This window comes from Hemitrygon akajei, chromosome 9 (genome assembly GCF_048418815.1).
Source record: "Hemitrygon akajei chromosome 9, sHemAka1.3, whole genome shotgun sequence".
NCBI lineage: Eukaryota > Metazoa > Chordata > Chondrichthyes > Myliobatiformes > Dasyatidae > Hemitrygon > Hemitrygon akajei.
In genome coordinates this window covers 144,730,123-144,747,269 of record NC_133132.1, presented here as the reverse complement: position 1 = coordinate 144,747,269, position 17,147 = coordinate 144,730,123, and the positions used below count along the sequence as shown (strand labels likewise).

General features: G+C 40.7%; 1 protein-coding gene across 4 annotated transcripts in view; it reads left to right on the top strand.

The window, feature by feature from the left end:
• The first annotated feature begins 951 nt into the window (after positions 1 to 951).
• LOC140733614 (low density lipoprotein receptor adapter protein 1-like) overlaps positions 952 to 17,147 on the top strand; it is a 108,948-nt gene continuing 92,752 nt past the window's right edge. Inside the window, exon 1 of one of the 4 annotated variants that reach the window (XM_073057189.1) lies at positions 952 to 1,529. In XM_073057189.1, coding sequence (XP_072913290.1) covers positions 1,445 to 1,529 — 85 coding nt within the window. In that variant the 5' untranslated portion in view covers positions 952 to 1,444. The remainder of the gene's footprint in view (positions 1,530 to 17,147) is intronic. The other 3 variants (XM_073057191.1, XM_073057190.1, XM_073057188.1) reach the window with 3 other exon arrangements.

Sequence of the window (17,147 nt, the reverse complement as noted above, 5' to 3'; positions counted from 1 at the left end):
TATCTTTGTATCATTGGCATATTTAGCCACAAATCCATTAATACTGGTTCAAACTATTGATATACATCGTACAAAGCAGCGGGCCCAACATTGACCCCTGTGGAACTCCATTAGTAACTGGCAGCCAGCTAGAATAGGATCCCTTTACTCCCACTATCCGTTTTCTGTCGACCAGCCAATGCTCCACCCATGCTAGTAACTCCCCTGTAATTCCATGGGCTCTTAACTCGTTAAGCAGCCTCATGTGTGGCACCTTGTCAAAGGCCTTCTGAAAATCCAAATACACTACGTCTACTGTATATCCTTTGTCTATCCTGCTTGGAATTTCCTCAAAGAATTGCAGTAGGTTAGTCAGGCAGGATTTTCCCTTCAGGAAATCATGCTGGCTTTGGCCTATCTTGTCATGTGCCTCCAGGTACTCCGTAATCTCATCCCTAACAATCGATTCCAACAACTTCCCAACCACTGATGTCAGGCTAACAGGTCTATAGTTTCCTTGCTGCTGCCTGCCACCCTTCTTAAACACCGGAGTAACATTTGCAAATTTCCATTTATCCAGTACAATGCCAGAATCTATCGATTCTTGAAGGTCATCGTTAATGCCTCCGCAATCTCTCCAGCTACTTCCTTTAGACCTGAGGATGCATTCCATCAGGTCCAGGAGATTTATCTACCCTCAGACCATTAAGTTTCCTGAGCACCTTCTCAGTTGTAATTTTTACTGCACAAACTTCACTTCCCTGACACTTGAATGTCCGGTATACAGCAGACGTTTTGTGAAGACTGATACATTTATGTTCTACACTTTTTACACATTGGAGAAATTGGTGTATAGGTGGCCATGGTACAGAGAGAGGGCATAATGAAATTGTCTGAAGTTGCTCATGGTATCCCGCTAATCCGATTGGAGCCAAACCGAGATGAGACAATCTGGTGCGCGCCATGCTCTGTCAAAGCAGGAGATAGCGGATGGTGTCATCTAGAAAAACGGGAAAAAAAACTACTGGGAGAACTCAGCAGGTCAGGCAAGGATAGTCCATTTGCCTCCCCAGATGCTGCCTACCCTTCTGAGTTTCCCCAGTCGCTTGATTTGCTTTCTCCCTGCCTGTGAGCCGAGTCATGCCGAGCCGAACAGAGCTGATGTGAAAGCCACGGTGAGGCAAACTGAGCTGAGATAAGCTGCGGTGAAGCAAACGGATGCGAGCCGAGCCAAATCGAGCAGGGGAGTCCACTGACTTGAGTCGGGTCGGACCGAGTCAGGCCGAGCGAAGCTGAACGGAGTCGTGCCGAAGAGATTGGAGTTAATGCGACCGCGCCCCTGCATTGCTGCCCTCGCTCGGCTGAGAGCGGCGGCTGCCGCCTGTCACTCACTCACTCAGGGACACCGAGCCGGGCACGCCGCTCCAGACTCCGCTCACCCCAAACTACTTTGCACTCGCCAACCATGGACGCGTTAAAATCGGCCGGCAGGGCGCTGATCCGGAGCCCCAGCATTAGCCGGCACAGCTGGGGCTTGGCCAGGCACCACAGTAAGTTTCTGCGGTTCGTACAATGGGCTGGCAGGCGTCACCTATCCCGCGCTTCCGATTGAAACCCCGAATCGGCTTGGGCAGTGGGGCGCTGAACAATATGAATTAAATTGCCTCTAAAATATAACGTTGAAGCTGCCAATTTGTATCACTTGGGCCTTTTGTCCCGTACAATTAAAGGAGCATTGCGTTCTCTGGGTCCTTGTGCTCGTCTTGTTCGGACGTATTTGAATTTGTTCCCTACAAGTTAGGGAGCATCTGTGAAGACAATCTGACCAGCAATGTGATTCTTATTGTCAGCACTATTAATTTAACTATTGCACCGATTATTTATTTACAGCGTAAGCTTTTCATGAAATTATCTGTCCACTCGTACGCAAGTCGATGTGTTTAATGAGTATAACAGCGGATGAGTGTAACTGAAGCTTATGTTGCTCGTCTTTTTTTAACTGAATGGTGCATGAGAAACTGGAATTCTCCTACCGAGCTGTATTTGTTGAAATTTCTGCTTGGTTGAGCTGTTCGGCTTGTTTAATTTTTTAACGCGCAAATTAGAAGGATCTTCCATGATTTTGTATAAGTTTTTTTTTTAAAAAAAGCTATTGCCTTTGCCATTGAAGTCGTAATATATAAACGGGCAGTTTCCACCTGAGTGGATAGACGTGTAGTCCACATAATTTCTATAAGTAGAGAACGTGGAAAACAAATGACTTGTGAAAAGAACAGTAATATATAAAATGTAAGGTATAACTTATGATTTTTCAAGAAGATGGTGTTATATTTTGTAATTTTACGAAATGAACTAAACACATTGTTGTTACAATTATCTTTGTTTTTTTTGAGCATTTTGGTACTCGATGTGCTTTATGTTGACGTTTGGGTACTATTTGGAAATCAATGGCCAGATGTTTATTTTTGAATGGTATCTTGTTAACTTAACAGTCACTTTGGTCAAGAGTTATGATTAACAGTGAATGTATAAGCTTACCAACTTTCATTTGCTGCTGTGATGATAATGTTTCTATGTGAGTTTGAAATTCATTATTTTCTTGGGCATTACAAACATACTAAGCTACATTTAAAGTAGAAAAGACTGTGAAGTTCCATGGGTGAAAGAAAAATGGAGGCTATGTGGAAGGGAGGGGTTAGGTTCATCCTGGAGTAGCTGAAAAGGTCGGCACAGCATCACAGGCTGAAGGGTCTGTACTGTTTATACTCTACACATGCAATTTGCTTTTAGATTCTGCACTGACAAGTTTTAAATTTCATTCAATAGGCTTCATTGAAACATTAATCCTTGGTCTGTTTTGAATCTAAATTAATTTTGACGTTTGATTTAAGAAATTATGGAAATGTATTACTGATTTTTAAAATCACATACTTTGTTGCCTTGCCTTCAACATTCGAAACTGATGAAGAGTCTTGGCCCAAACCTGTCTCTTCATTTCTGTAGGCACCGCCTGACCTGCTGAGTTCCTCCAGCATGTTATGTGTGTTGCTCTGGATTTCCAGCATCTGCAGAATCTCAAGTTTGTGAAATTTGACAGACTTGATTTCTAATGTAAAAAAAATCATTACTAACAAATTTCTCTGAATTAAATTGGAAAATGTTAATGAATATATTTTTTAATGCAGGCAAATTTCCAACATTGCTGTCTTCAATCAGATTTTCTGTTCTGTTTTGCATAAATCACTAACTAATTTAATAAGTGTAATGTGCTGCTTCCAGCAGAGAAATTTGTGGCCACAGTCATCATTTTCTCACAATGTCAGCTCCAAATGGTAATGAATGGCTTCAGGGTGGTACATCTTTAAAAGTAGTAAAGCTGTTTTGTTGATTCCCAGAAACTGCAAAGGCAATCAATCATTGGGGAGAATGGGGATCTAACTTGGATCCAGCTTAGGGAAATGTTTATATATAAATCATAATGCCTGGTCTGTATACTGCAGCTGAACACTTAATGTTTTTTATGTAACTGTCATGAGCGGGATACGGTGGTGTGACACAAGTTGTTTGCTAAGATTACTTTTATTCCAGTGAAAGTATTTCTTTGTTATAAGTTAGCTATTAGAATTCATGTTAGCTGGTATTCTAAGAGAGAATTCCAAGAAGTAGTGGAGCAATGGCACCTGTTTTTTGTTAAATTATTTTGATGTATTTTTGCCAGGTTCCGTCCTCTAGGTTCAGTCTCTCATCTGTAAGGGCAGAGGTTAAGGTCGCCTGGGTTAAAGAAGAGAAGCTTGGACTGGGCTAATGCTCCTGATTGCTAATTAGCTGTCCCTTAGAAGTGATTCTAAATGAGGAAAGGAATCATGTCACATGTATATCCATTTATACCCCTACAGTGAAGATGAACCATTTGGGCATTTTACATCATGCAGAGCTTACTAACAGCAGTTAATGATTTATGGAAACACATTTACAGTTCAAATAATGGTTTAAGCAACAGCGCAGGAAAAGTTCATGATTGCTAGTTCATTTAGGTCAGTTAGTTTGTTGTGTAAGGAAAATGTAATGATGCAATACCTTGTGGGCAAATGGAAAAATGCGATCTGTTTATTTCATATGTAGAACATTGCTAAATAAATTGTCTGAAACTAACCTGCGTGACCATGGACTAGGCTCATACTCTCAGTGTTTCTAACCGGGAAAGGTGTGTGTTCATGCTCCATTCCAGAGAGTTAAACATGTGATCTTGGCTGTGTGAGATTTACCAGCTTTCAGATTAGTGTTCAGGGCAAGTGGAGCCTTGATTTATCCATTGCAAAGAAGGATTTCAATGACAGTATTTCAAAGAAGAACAGAGAGTGTGCATGCTATCCTGGATAATATTTATTCCCCATCCAATACTACTACTACATTTTTAAAAGAAGTAAATCTTATCTTCAAACTTTTATTATCATGGAAGATATGCATTTCCCCTAAGGAGATGCATATCAGTTCCTTCAAGATTGTGGAATGGAGAACACCCAATGTTTTGGAATATGAAGAAAAGATTACAATGCAGTTGGATGGTGTCTCACTGGTTTTCCACTCGGGAGCACCCAGACAGCAGCAAAACTTGTCAGTCTGCTGTTTATCAATTAGTACTCAATAACGTCATTCCCTCAGTACTAATCACCAAAATCCTAAACATGGGCATCCACACCCCCTCCCCCCACAACTGGATCTTCAACTCCCTTATTGGGAGACCACCATCAGTAAGGATCAGTGATAGTATCTCCTCCTCACTGTCACTCAATACAAACTCACTTAAAGGATGCGAGCTTAGTCCAACGCTCTACTTTCTCTCTACCCTCATGACTATGTGGCTATGCACTCAAAAGCTATTCATAAATTTGTAGGTGGTCCTACTGTTGTTGGTGAAATTTCAGATGTCGAGAAGGTGGTGTTTCAGGAATGGGATAGATCAACTGTTATGTGGTGTCACAGCAACAGCCTCACTCTCAGCATCAGCAAAAATAGGAATTGATTGTAGACTTCAGGCAAGGGAAGTTCAGAGAATATACACTGACCTCTCATTGAGGGGTCAGTGTAGAAATGATGGGCAGCTTTAAGTTTCTGGCTGTCGGCATCTCAGAGAATCTATTTGCGCCCAATGCATTGAGGCAGTCACACCAAAGGCTGTGGCTCTACTTCACTGGGAGTCTGAGGAGATTAGATACATCACCAACAACTCTTGAAATTTCTATATGGAGGTCACATGGATTGCATCACAGACTGGTATGGGGGCTCCAATGCACAGGATCCCAGAGGATGCAGATGATTGTAGACTCAGCCAGCCCCACCATGGTCACAATTTTCCCCACCATCAAGGCCACCTTCAAGAGGCGATGCCTCAAGGAGGCAGCATCCAACATTGAAGACTCTTGCCATCTTGTACGTGGCTCCTTCGCTTTATTGTCTTCAAGGAGAAAGCACAGGAACCTGAAGACCAGCAATTAGCAATTTAGGAATAGCTTCTTTCCCTCTGCCACCAGATTTATGAACAGCCCATGAATGCCACCTCATTTTTGCCAATCTTTATTTGTAACTTTGTAATGTGGTACTGCATTGCTGCCACAAAACAACAAATTTCATTTTGTATAAGGCAGTGATGTAGGAACATCTGAACAATTACTGACAGTTGAAGATTGTACTCCAGCCACTTGTTTCACAGATCTGTGGCATTAACCCGAATGCATGCTCCTTCCTACTTGAAATTGTATGATCTCCCAGGAGCGATGGGGAAATGAGCTAGCTTAAACTGTGGGCATTAAGGTGTGCTGTGGTTGGAAATAAATGTACAATATGCAGTTATGTTAATTTGTCGCCTTGACTCTTTTGGTGTTGGATTGTTAGATTTCCCATTTTTAAAAAAAATGTTATTTTTATGAGTACCCAACACACACATTTAATTTACCCTTTCTTTTAAATGTTTAAAGGAATTGAGTTTAAAGGGACTATGACGGCTAAAACCGAATGACTTTAAACAATGTGTGGGTACACTGTCCCAGTGTGTTTAAAGGGACCGTGGGAAGTAGGGCCCTGGTGAACTCACGGATTTCTGAACAATAGGATAGCAGATTATTGAAATGCTATTGTAGTGAAAATTAGACTACACAGCTAGTTTGACCTTAAATTGTCTGCCACCCATTGCTCCTAAGAAGTGGTGTCTGCATTTTCTAGATGTTTGGATCGGGATCTCACATTTTCTATGAAATCTATGGCCATAATTTTTCCATAAGCAGATTGAAGCAACATTTTTATGGAAAATTCGCAGCAGCTCTGAAGAACTTGCACTTCCAAGAGAGAAAGCCACACACTGATTATTATTGAGCAAAATAAGAAATAATGTCTCTTTTCAACTGGAGCATATTAATTAATTTAATAACCATTATGTACACAAGGTGCAGAATTAGTAATTGTGACTAAATATAGGGTGCAAGATTTTTGAATGATATATGTGAGAGCAAATTTAACAACTTGCAACTTGACAAGAATTTTGATTAAAATTTTGTAAGTTACATCATTAGACTTCTCAAACAACACTGTGTTAAACTAACAGTTGCCATGGATACAGTCATTGCTGGCTGTTAGCAAACCTGTGTTGTTGGGGAAAGATATTTTAAACGCAGTATGCTCCATTCTGATTGTTACTTCATGTAGATGGGATAAATCTGGATTTTATGTGGCTGCTGCACAAATCTCATGCTGTTGTCAGCTATTTGAATTGTATAAATCCCATCACACCATGGCAGTACTTCCCCATTGCCACCTATTGATGAAGGAGTTTTTGCTTTAATCCAAATTCTTCTAACAAACCACCCCTGAAGCACTGTTATTGATGGCCTAAGAGCAAAACTTCTTTTATCTTGTTATGAACATGTTAGAGAAAGTACCGAAAACTTTGCAAATATTATACTTCAATATATTTCTTTCTCTCCTGATATAACGTGGTAATTGTAAGTATTTTGCCTTAATTTGTGGCATGATATGCACAATAAACAGAGTATGAATTATGTGTAGTAGATAACAGCCAATGCCTTTTTATCATTTTATTGGTTTAATAGGGATAGATGCATTGTGGGGCCAAATATTAAAAGGTTAAATGAACAGGAAACTGTTTTTACCCAATCTACAATATCAGGATTTCCATGTAACATCTATCTTAAGATGATTTCACAGTTTAAATATTTGTCAAATATTTTGGTCATGGTGACACCAGTCGTCTAATTTAGCCCCAATGCTTACTGATCATATCTGTATTTAATTTTTCAGTTCTTGTGGTATGAGAATCTGCTTCTTGGATTTGGTTTGAGAATGCTGCTTTCATGATCCATATGTCTGCATAACCTGAAAACAGAGGAGACTGCAGATGATAGAATCAGGAGGGAAATGCAAACTGCTGGAGGGACTCAGTTGGTCAGGCAGCATCCACGGATGGAAATGTACAGTCTCGATCTGAAACATTGTCTGTTTATTTCCCTCTTCAAGTGCTGCCCAGTCTACCGATCTCCTTCAGCAGTTTGTATTTTGCTCTCTGCATAACTTGCTACTTTACTTCCTTTCACAGATCATGGACCTGGTGCAACAGCTGTGTTGCTTGTCCCTGAGTCATAGGCCAGATATAGCTCTCTGGTGCTTGTTCCCATTTCTTACTGCTACATAATGAAGAATCATTAGATAGCCTGAGTTCTCTTCATTAGAAAAGCACAGCACAATGGAGCTAGTTACCCATGGGTAACAGCCGAGTGTAGAAATGCAGTAGGTATAGGAGATATATAGCTAGTGTGCTCAAAGTTCAAAATAAATTTATTATCTAAGTACAAAAAAGAGAAAATCTGCAGTTGCTGGAAATCCGAGAAACACACACAAAATGCTGGAGAAATACAGTCAGCCGAAAACCTTGACTACGTTCTTCTCCTAGATGCTGCCTGGCCCGCTGAGTTCCTCCAGCATTTTGTGTCTGTTGCTGTTGGTATGTGGTAATATATAGATAATAACTCGCGATTCATTTTCTTGCAGATGTTTACAGGAAAAAGGAAATGCAGTAGAGTGTTACTAAAAACCTATACAAACACCAATGCAAAAAAGAAGAAAAACTGCACCTAAAAATAATACTGAGAACATGAGACATAGAGAGTCCTTAAACGTGAGATTGTAGAGTGAGTTCAGAGTAGTGGTGAAAGAAGTTATCCGTGCCAGTTCAGGGGCCTGGTCACTGGAGAGTAATAAATGTTCTTGACCCTGATGGTGCGGGAATTCAGGTTTCTATTCCTCCTACCTGATGGTAGTAGTGAGAAGACAGCATCGACTGGATAGTTGAGATCCTTGATGATGGATCCTACTTTTGTGTGGTAATGCTCCTGGTAGATGTGCTCAGTGGTGGGAAGGGCTTTACCTGTGACGGACTGGGCTGTATCCACCACTTTCTGTAGCCTGTCTGTGGACAGGGGTTTCTCTAGCCATTAAACCAAATCTCTTGTGATGTATTGCTGTCCTTTTGCCTGGGTAATGAATATCATTCTTTAACCAGAGTGGTGAATCTGGGAAATTCTTTGCCACAGGCAGCTGTGGAAGCCAAGTCTTTATGTATATTTAAGGCAGGGGTTGAGAGATTTTTGATTGGTCAGGGCATGAAGGGAAATGGGGAGAAGATAGGACAATGAGGTTGAGAGGAAAATTGGATCAGCTATGACGAAATGGCAGACTCGATGGGCCAAGTTTGCCTAATTCTACTCCTATATCTTATGGTCATTGAGTGCAGTGTGTGGGAGCAAGGGAGTGAGCCTGACGTCATGGTAGACCTTGGATCCAGCATTGTAGGGAGGAGAGGAGTAGAGGTCTGATGGTCAGACTTCAAGAAGCTAGGGCCAATGCTTTTTTTAAATTAGGAAAGATCTAAAAGATAGTCATCTTTGGATTGCTCCCAATGCGCAAGAGAAAATAGAAATAAAATCAGCAGATTAATGCATGACTGAAGATGAGGTGCAGGAAGAAAGACTTCAGGTTGTTGAGACTTTGGGACCCGTTCATGGACAGGAAGGATCTTTTCAAACTGAGCCACACCTGGGTAGAACTTGCAGCAATATTGCAAGGTCACTAATGGAGAATGTTTAAGCTAAATTAGCAATAGAATGTGATCCATTGTGTGGTTCTGGAAAAGTATGATAAAGTACAGAAAGGGATGAGTGAAGGAAAAGTAACTGGGGAAGCAAGTTAAGACCATAGGACATAGGAGCAGAATTAGGACATTCAGTCCACTGAGTCTTCTCTGTCATTATATAATGGCTGATTTATTTTCCTTCTCAACCGCATTCGCTTGCCTTCTCCCTGTAACCTTTGATGCTACGACTAAACAAGAGCCTATCAACCTCTGCTTTAAAAATACTCAGTGACTTGCCCTCCATAACCATCTATGGCAATGAATTCCACAGATTTGCCGCCCTGTGGCTAAAGAAGTTCTTTCTCATCTCTGTTCTAAATGGATGTCTGTCTATTCTGAAGCTGTGCTCTCTGGTCCTAGATTCCTCCACCTTAGGAAACATCTCTCTACATCCCCTCCGTCTAGGCCTTTTGATATTCAGTGTGTTCCAATGAGATCTTCTGTCGTTCTTCTAAACTCCTGTGAGTACAGGCCCAGAGCCATCAAACACTCTTCGTCCGTTAACCCTTTCATACGTGGAATCATTCTCATGAAGCTCCTCTGGACCCTCTCCAATGACAGCACATCTTTTTATAGATAAGGGGGCCAAAGCTCCTAACAGTACTCCAAGAGCAGTCTGGCCAATGCCTTATAAAGCCTGAACATTATGTCGTTACTTTTATATTCTAGTTCTCTTAAAATGTATGCCAAGATTGCATTTTTCTTCCCATCACCAATGCAACCTGCAAGTTAGGGAAGCCTGCACGAGGTCTTCGAAGTCCCTCTGCACCTCTGATTTCTGAATATGCTCTCCGTTTAGAAAATAGTCTGTCTTTATATCTTCCACCAACGTACGTGACCATACTCTTCCTTACAGGTGTTTCATCTGCCACTTCTTTGCCTATTCTCCTAATCTAGGTGCTTCTGCAGACTTCCTGCTTCCTCAACACTGTCTGGCCCTCCACCTCTCTTTGTATTGTCCACAAATATTGCCACAACGCCAGCAATTCAATCATCCAAATCGCTGAAATAAGGTATAGTGTGAAAGGAGGTACAGTAGTTACAATACTGAACTCTGTAGAACACCACTAGTCACTAACCACCAACTCGAAAAGGCCCGCTTTATTCCCACTCTTTGTAGCTTACCTGTCAGCCAATCTTCTATCTATGCTAGTATCTTTCCTGTAATGCCATGGGCTCTTGTTCAGCAGCCTCACATGTGGCACCTTGTCAAAGGCCTTCTGAAACTCCATGTAAACTACGTCAGGGCGTATTCTGGTGTGAGGTATATAGCAAATAATAATTTCAACTGCAACTAGATTTCAGATCTAAATGTGGATTGTAGGTTGAGTTTAAAATGCAGTTCAAAATGATAGACTTCCTGAAGCTGCATCTCAGAGTAATTTGTAAACCCGGAAACACCCAAATGACTGAGGTGTCTGCATATTTTCTCCGAGTCTCTCTCTTGTCAGCTTGTGTGTCCCGAATAAAGACTTTTATGTCTGCCAGCTGTGTCTGTCTGGTGACATCGTTCACAGTCACAACAGCATCCACTGACTCTCCTTTGTCTATCCTGTCTGTTATTTCCTCAAAATTGTACAATATTGGGAGATGAGTCAGAGATACTAATATATATTATTGTATCTAAGAAATGCAGAACAAGTTTAAAATGCATGCATGCTCATGGGTAAGGTCTGGGGAATAAAGCTGGTGAGCTAGACATCATTTTAATAAAAAAAACAGGGCAGGTCTGGGCATTCATACCACAGCATATAAAATATATGAGGGGTAGCAAAGAGAAAAGTGATTATTCTGATTGTAGTCCTATTAACAAAAATATTGCAGATAAGGATAGAAAGAATGAGAGGTTATATCGAGAATCCATCTGGATAGAATTAAGAATTCAAAACAGTTATCATGATGCTGGACAGATTCTCCAAATAAAGATAGACAAGCAAATAGTAGAGAAACTACAGAGATGTGTAACTGTTGAACAGTTGTGATATACCTGTCAGGTAAGTTTAGAAAACTACAGAGATCTAGATCAATTATGGGTGTCCAAAGATCTGGCAATTGGAGTGTAATGTAGGAAAGTGTGAAGTTGTCCATTTTGGCAGGGAACACCAAAACAGAAGCCCGTTATCTAAATGGTGAGAGTTTGCAGAGCACTGAGATGGAGGGGGATCTGGGTGTCCTGGTGCATGATTTGCAAAAGGCTACTATCCAGATGCTGCCAATAATTATAAATACTGATGGAAAATTATTGTTGATTGTAAACAGTTCCCCAGGAAACATAGGCTGTTGTGCCTGTGTTATATTGCACAATGATGAGATCACATCTGGAGAAGCAGGTATAGGATTGGTCTTTAAGGAAGGACATCGGTGCATTGGAACTAGTTTTAAAATTCACATCAGCAAATATAAAACTTCTTCCTCTGAAATGGCAGGGGGCATGATTGAAACATACGATCTAAAAGGTCTTGGCAGAATAGATGCAGAAAGGATGTTTTCTCTTGTGTCTTGTGTCATACAACAAGTGTATGGGACATTGGAAAAAAGTTGAATTTCCCCATGGGGATGAATAAAGTATCTATCTATCTATCTATCTTAAGTATAGAAATAGGATTTGTTGTTTGTAAATGAGATCACTCATTTCAGCTGGAGATGAGGTGAAATTCCTTTTCTTTTGGAAGCTAGTGAGTTTATGGAATTCTTTTCCTCATATGCTAGCAGTAGCAGACTTTCTTTTATGGCAGAGATCAGTAATTTCTAGATACACAAGGGAGTGCAAAGTTGCCATGGGTGAATGGAAATACAGAATTGATTTTTCAGTTGGAGCAGCTGTGATCTTATTAAATTGTGTGGCAGGCTTAAAATGGATGGCTACACCTTCTCTGAATCTGATTTTATATCTGATTTTGATGTTGGTTGATACAGAGTTAGTGTAAAGGGCAAAGAAAGAGATGCCTTTTCAGAAGGCATTTGATAAGGTGCCACACATGAGGCTGCTTAACAAGATAAAATCCTATGGCATTACAGGAAAGATACTGGCATGGATAGAGGAATGGTTGACGGGCGGAGACAGCAAATGGGAATACAGTTTACAGGGCGAGTCTGTGGTAAAGAAGGCAAATGTAATATAGGCATTTATTTCAAGGGAAATAGAATACTAAAGCAAGGAGATGATGCTGAGGCTTTATAAAACACTAGTCAGGCCGCACTTGGAGTGTTGTCAACAGTTTTGGGCCCCTCGTCTCAGAAAGGATGTGTTTCCATTAGAGAGTCCAGATGTGTTTCCATTAGAGAGTTCACAAGGATGATTCCAGGAATGAAGGGGTTAACATGTGAGGAATGTTTAGCAGCTTTGGGCCTGTACTCACTGGAATTTAGAAGAATGTGGGGCTATTTCATGGAAACCTACCAAACGTTGAAAGGATTAGATGATGTGGAGAGGATGTTTCCTATGGTGGGAGTGTCCAGAACTAGAGGGCACAGCCTTAAAATTGAGGGGTAACCTTCTAGGACAGAGGCAAGGAGGAATTGTTTTTAGCCCGAGTGTGGTGAATCTGTGGAATGCTCTGTCACAGACTGTGGTAGAGTCCATGAGTATATTTAAGACAGAAGTTAGGGCATCAAAGGATATGGTGAGAAGGCAGGTGTATGGGGTTTAGTGGGATCTGGGATCAGCCATGATGGAATTGCCGAGCAGACTCGATGGGCTGAATGGCCTAATTCTGCTTTTGTGTCTTATGGTCTATTAGCTTTTTTGAACTGTGCTGAACAAGGACTTCCTTGACTTGGTATGTTTCTGACGCAATGAAGAATGAGCTTGTTGAATCTACATTGGGGAATGAGATATGCAAATTGTTGATGTGGCAGAGGGAGAACCTGTGGGGGCACTGATGGTCAGGATCATTGGATTAATCACGAAAGGCAAGAATAATACAAAGAGAAGTTTCTAAATGGGAGGCAGATTGAAATGAAAAGGGAAATCATTGATAAGTAAAATTCTATTAAAGAGCGAATGGTTCAGGTACGGAGAAAATGCATTCACATGTGGGGAAAGCTATGTATATCAAAATTGGAGCTTCCTAGATATTAAAGGTAGAGAAGATGAGGGGGAGAAAACAACAAGGTGTCTGATGCATGACAGGCAAATAGTTATTGAGAACCAGGCTGAATATCGTAGACAGAGGGAAGTGGAAATGAATTATTGTGAGCAAAGGAGTATGAGAAGAGAATAACTGGTAACTGGTATGTCTTAAAGTATAATTGTGGGGAAAAATCTTTGAAAATCAAAATGAACAGATGCTGGAAATCTGAAATAAAAAATATTGAGAATGCTTAGCAGGTCAGGTAGGTTCTAAGGACAGAGGAACTGCATTAATATTTGAATTCATAGAACAGTGGAGAGACCTATTCAAATGAAAAGCCTTTGACTTAAAACATTTAAAGAAAAATGAAATGTGTGTGATTTTAAATTGCAGTGAGATAGAACGAAGTGAACACCTGTGATTGCCCAGGTGGCGTAATACTTGTGGGCTACTTAGTTAATGGATGAATGTGGAAAATTAGAGAATATGGACTCCATCAATTTTGTGTTTTATTTTCTGTGTTTTCGCTGCTTCTTTCTTGTTGCCGTTTGCACAATTTTGTTTTTTTTTGTGTGTGATTGGGTTAATGCTCTTGTCGCTCTTTTTTGCGATGTATGTTTTTGCACAGGGGTGGGGGTTGATGTTTTTTGAACGGGTTCCATGGTTTTCTTTGTTTTGTGGCTGGATGTGGAGAAGATGAATCCTAGGCTTGTATACTGCATATGTACTTTGATAATAAATGTACTTTGAATCCTTTGTATGAAAACCAGAAGAATGCACTGCAACAGGAGAGTGTTGGAAATCTGAAAGAAAGGAGGATGGTGGAGTTACCTGGTATATATAACAGAGTCAGATGTTGTCTGACCTATTGTTTTCTAAATTTTCTGTTGCATTTCCTTTCAGAGAAGGTGAGGAAATCTATTTCCTCTGCTGGGATAATCCAGAATAATAGGCTCAGAAAGAAGCAAAGTCAGGAAGCACCTTTTCAGTAAAATGGCAGAAAATAATTTGGAGTTGTTAACTCTTGGAGCCAATGATAGACCTAGAATTTTGACCGCTCTTCTGGCCTCTGCTTCAGTTTCTGAATCGTACGATATAGGTTCTCCACCACCAACAGAATGCATACGTTAGCTCAGTTGAAATTGAAAGGGATGTGAAGTAATGGATATATCGAGCCAAGCATAAAATACCCACTGCTTAACTATATTAAAGTTCATTCTGTGTGGACTGCGTGCCCTGCTTTTGTTCTTTAGTCCCTATAATTAGTACCTACATTATTAAATGTGTGAAAATCTTAATAAACTGAGCAGTAAGTTTATTTATGATATGCAAATTACAGAATTGTCATTGAAGCAGCAGTATGAAGGTTTTAACCATTAAACTCTAAGTATATCTACAGAAAAGATTGCTGTTGACTTTATGCTTGTTTATCACAAGAAAATTCTGCTATGCAGGTCGAAGTTCCTGATAGCAATCTTGCATATTATCCTAAATGGGATTTCATATGTTGATACACAATAATGAAGGTTGGACTCCCAACAAATGTTGTTGGTAATTGAGTTTAACTTTGAAGAGGATTATTTTAATGGAAGGGTGAACACAGACATCAAATGAATGCTTATAAAATCTAGACTGAATACAGAATTTGAATTTACCTGGAGTGCATAAACTAGTGTACTGCATGTTAAGCACATGAGTATTGACTGTAATTTTCATTGAGTTTTGTATCTGGGGTGTGTGCAGTTTCTAGGATGTAGCGTTGAAGGTACTGGCAGAGGAAGGATGTCTTGTGGCCTTCATGGGTGAGACAACCGTCTTCCACTTCTGTTCCTTTCTTGCATAACAACTGGACCTGCTGTCTCTGGCCTCTCATCGTCCTGACACCAAGGAGGCCTTTGATACAGTACTCCATTTTCCAGGTTACTCCCTATTAGGGAAAGGAGTACTTTGCTTCCTCTTTTATTTGAAATCCTTAAAAGAGTTTACAAAATGAAGATTACTTGAGTACAGCTGGAAGTCTTGAGGAAGCAGATATAAGGAATCATGAAACCTATCACAGTAAATGAACAGTATGAAGATTCATCTTTTAACCAGTACACAAAATCCCCTGTGGCCACTCACTTACAATTGAGATACAAACAAAGATACCATCCTACTGCCTTGTAGATCCAGCTCCTCAGAAAGTTCACCTTTTTCATAAGGCCAGAAGACATAGGAGCAGAATTAGGCCATCTGGTCCATCGAGTCTGCTCTGCCATTCAATCATGGTTGATTGTTTTTCTTCTCCTCTTCAACCCCATTTCCCAGCCTTCCCCCTGTAACCTTTGATGCCATGTCCAGTCAAGAACCTATCAATCTCTGCCTTGAAATACACCCAACAACCTGACCTCCACAGTTGCATGTGGCAACAAATTCCACAAATTCACCACAATTAGGCTAAAGAATTTTCTTTGCGTCTCTGTTTTCAAAGGGCTCCCCTCTATCCTGAGGCTGTGCTCTCTTGTCCGAGACTCCCCCACCATGGGAAACATCCTTTTGACATCTACTCTGTCCAGGCCTTTCAGTGAGATCCCCCCTCATCATTTTGAATTCCACTGAGTACAGACACAGAGCCATCAAACATTCCTTGTATGATAATCCTTTCATTCCTGGAATCATCCTTGTGAACTATCTCTGGAACCTCTCCGATACCAGCACATCTTTTCTAAAATGAAGGGCCCAAAACTGTTCACAATACTCAAGGTGAGGCCTCACCAGTGCTTTATAAAGCCTCAGCATCACATCCTTGCTCTTGTATTCTAGACCTCTTGAAATAAATGCTTAACCTGGCATTTGCCTTCCTCACCACCGACACAACCTGCAAGTTAACCTTTAGGGTGTTCTGCACAGGGACTCTCAAGTCCCTTTGCATCTCAGACTTTTGGATTTTCCCCTCGTTTAGAAAATAGTCTGCGCATTTATTTCTACAACCAAAGTGCATGACCATGCATTTTCCAACGTTGTATTTCATTTGCCACCTTCTTGCCCATTTTCCTAATCTGTCAAAGGCCTTCTGCATCCTACTTGTTTCCTCAACACTACCTGCCCCTCCACCAATCTTTGTATCATCTGAAAACTTGGCAACAAAGCCATCTATTCCATCATCTAAATCATTTATATACAGCATAAAAAGAAGTAGTCCCAACACTGATCCCTGTGGAACACCACTAGTCACTGGCAGCCAACCAGAAAAGGATTCTTTTATTCCCACTCGCTGCCTCCTACCAATCAGCCAATGTTCTAACTATGTTAGTTACTTTACTGTAATGCCAAGGAGTTTTAACTTGGTAAGCAGCCTCATGTGTGGCATCTTGTTGAATGCCTTCTAAAAGTCCAAATATATAACATTCACTACATCCCCCTTGTCTATCCTACTTGTAATCTCCTCAAAGAATTCCAACAGGTTCGTCAGCCAGGATTTTCCCTTAAGGAAACCATGCTGACTTTGTACTGTCTTGTCCTGTGTCATCAAGTACTCGTCACCTCATCCTGAACAATTGACTCTAATGTCTTCCCAACCACTGAAGTCAGGTTAACTGGTTTATAATTTCCTTTCTGCTGCCTTCCTCCTTTCTTAAAGAGTGGAGTGACATTTGCAATTTTCCAGTCCTCTGGGACCGTGCCAGAGTCCAGTGATTTTTGAAAGATCATTTCTAATGCCTCCACAATCTCTACCGCTACCTCTTTCAGAACCCTAGGGTGCAGTTCATCTGGTCTGGGTGATTTGTGTTAATAACTCATGAGGGGTGATTGATAAGTTCGTGGCCTAAGTTAGAAGGAGATGAGTTATTAACTTCAAACTTTCTACGTTATCACTCAAAGAGTTGACCAGCATGTGCATGTAACGAGAGCTGTAT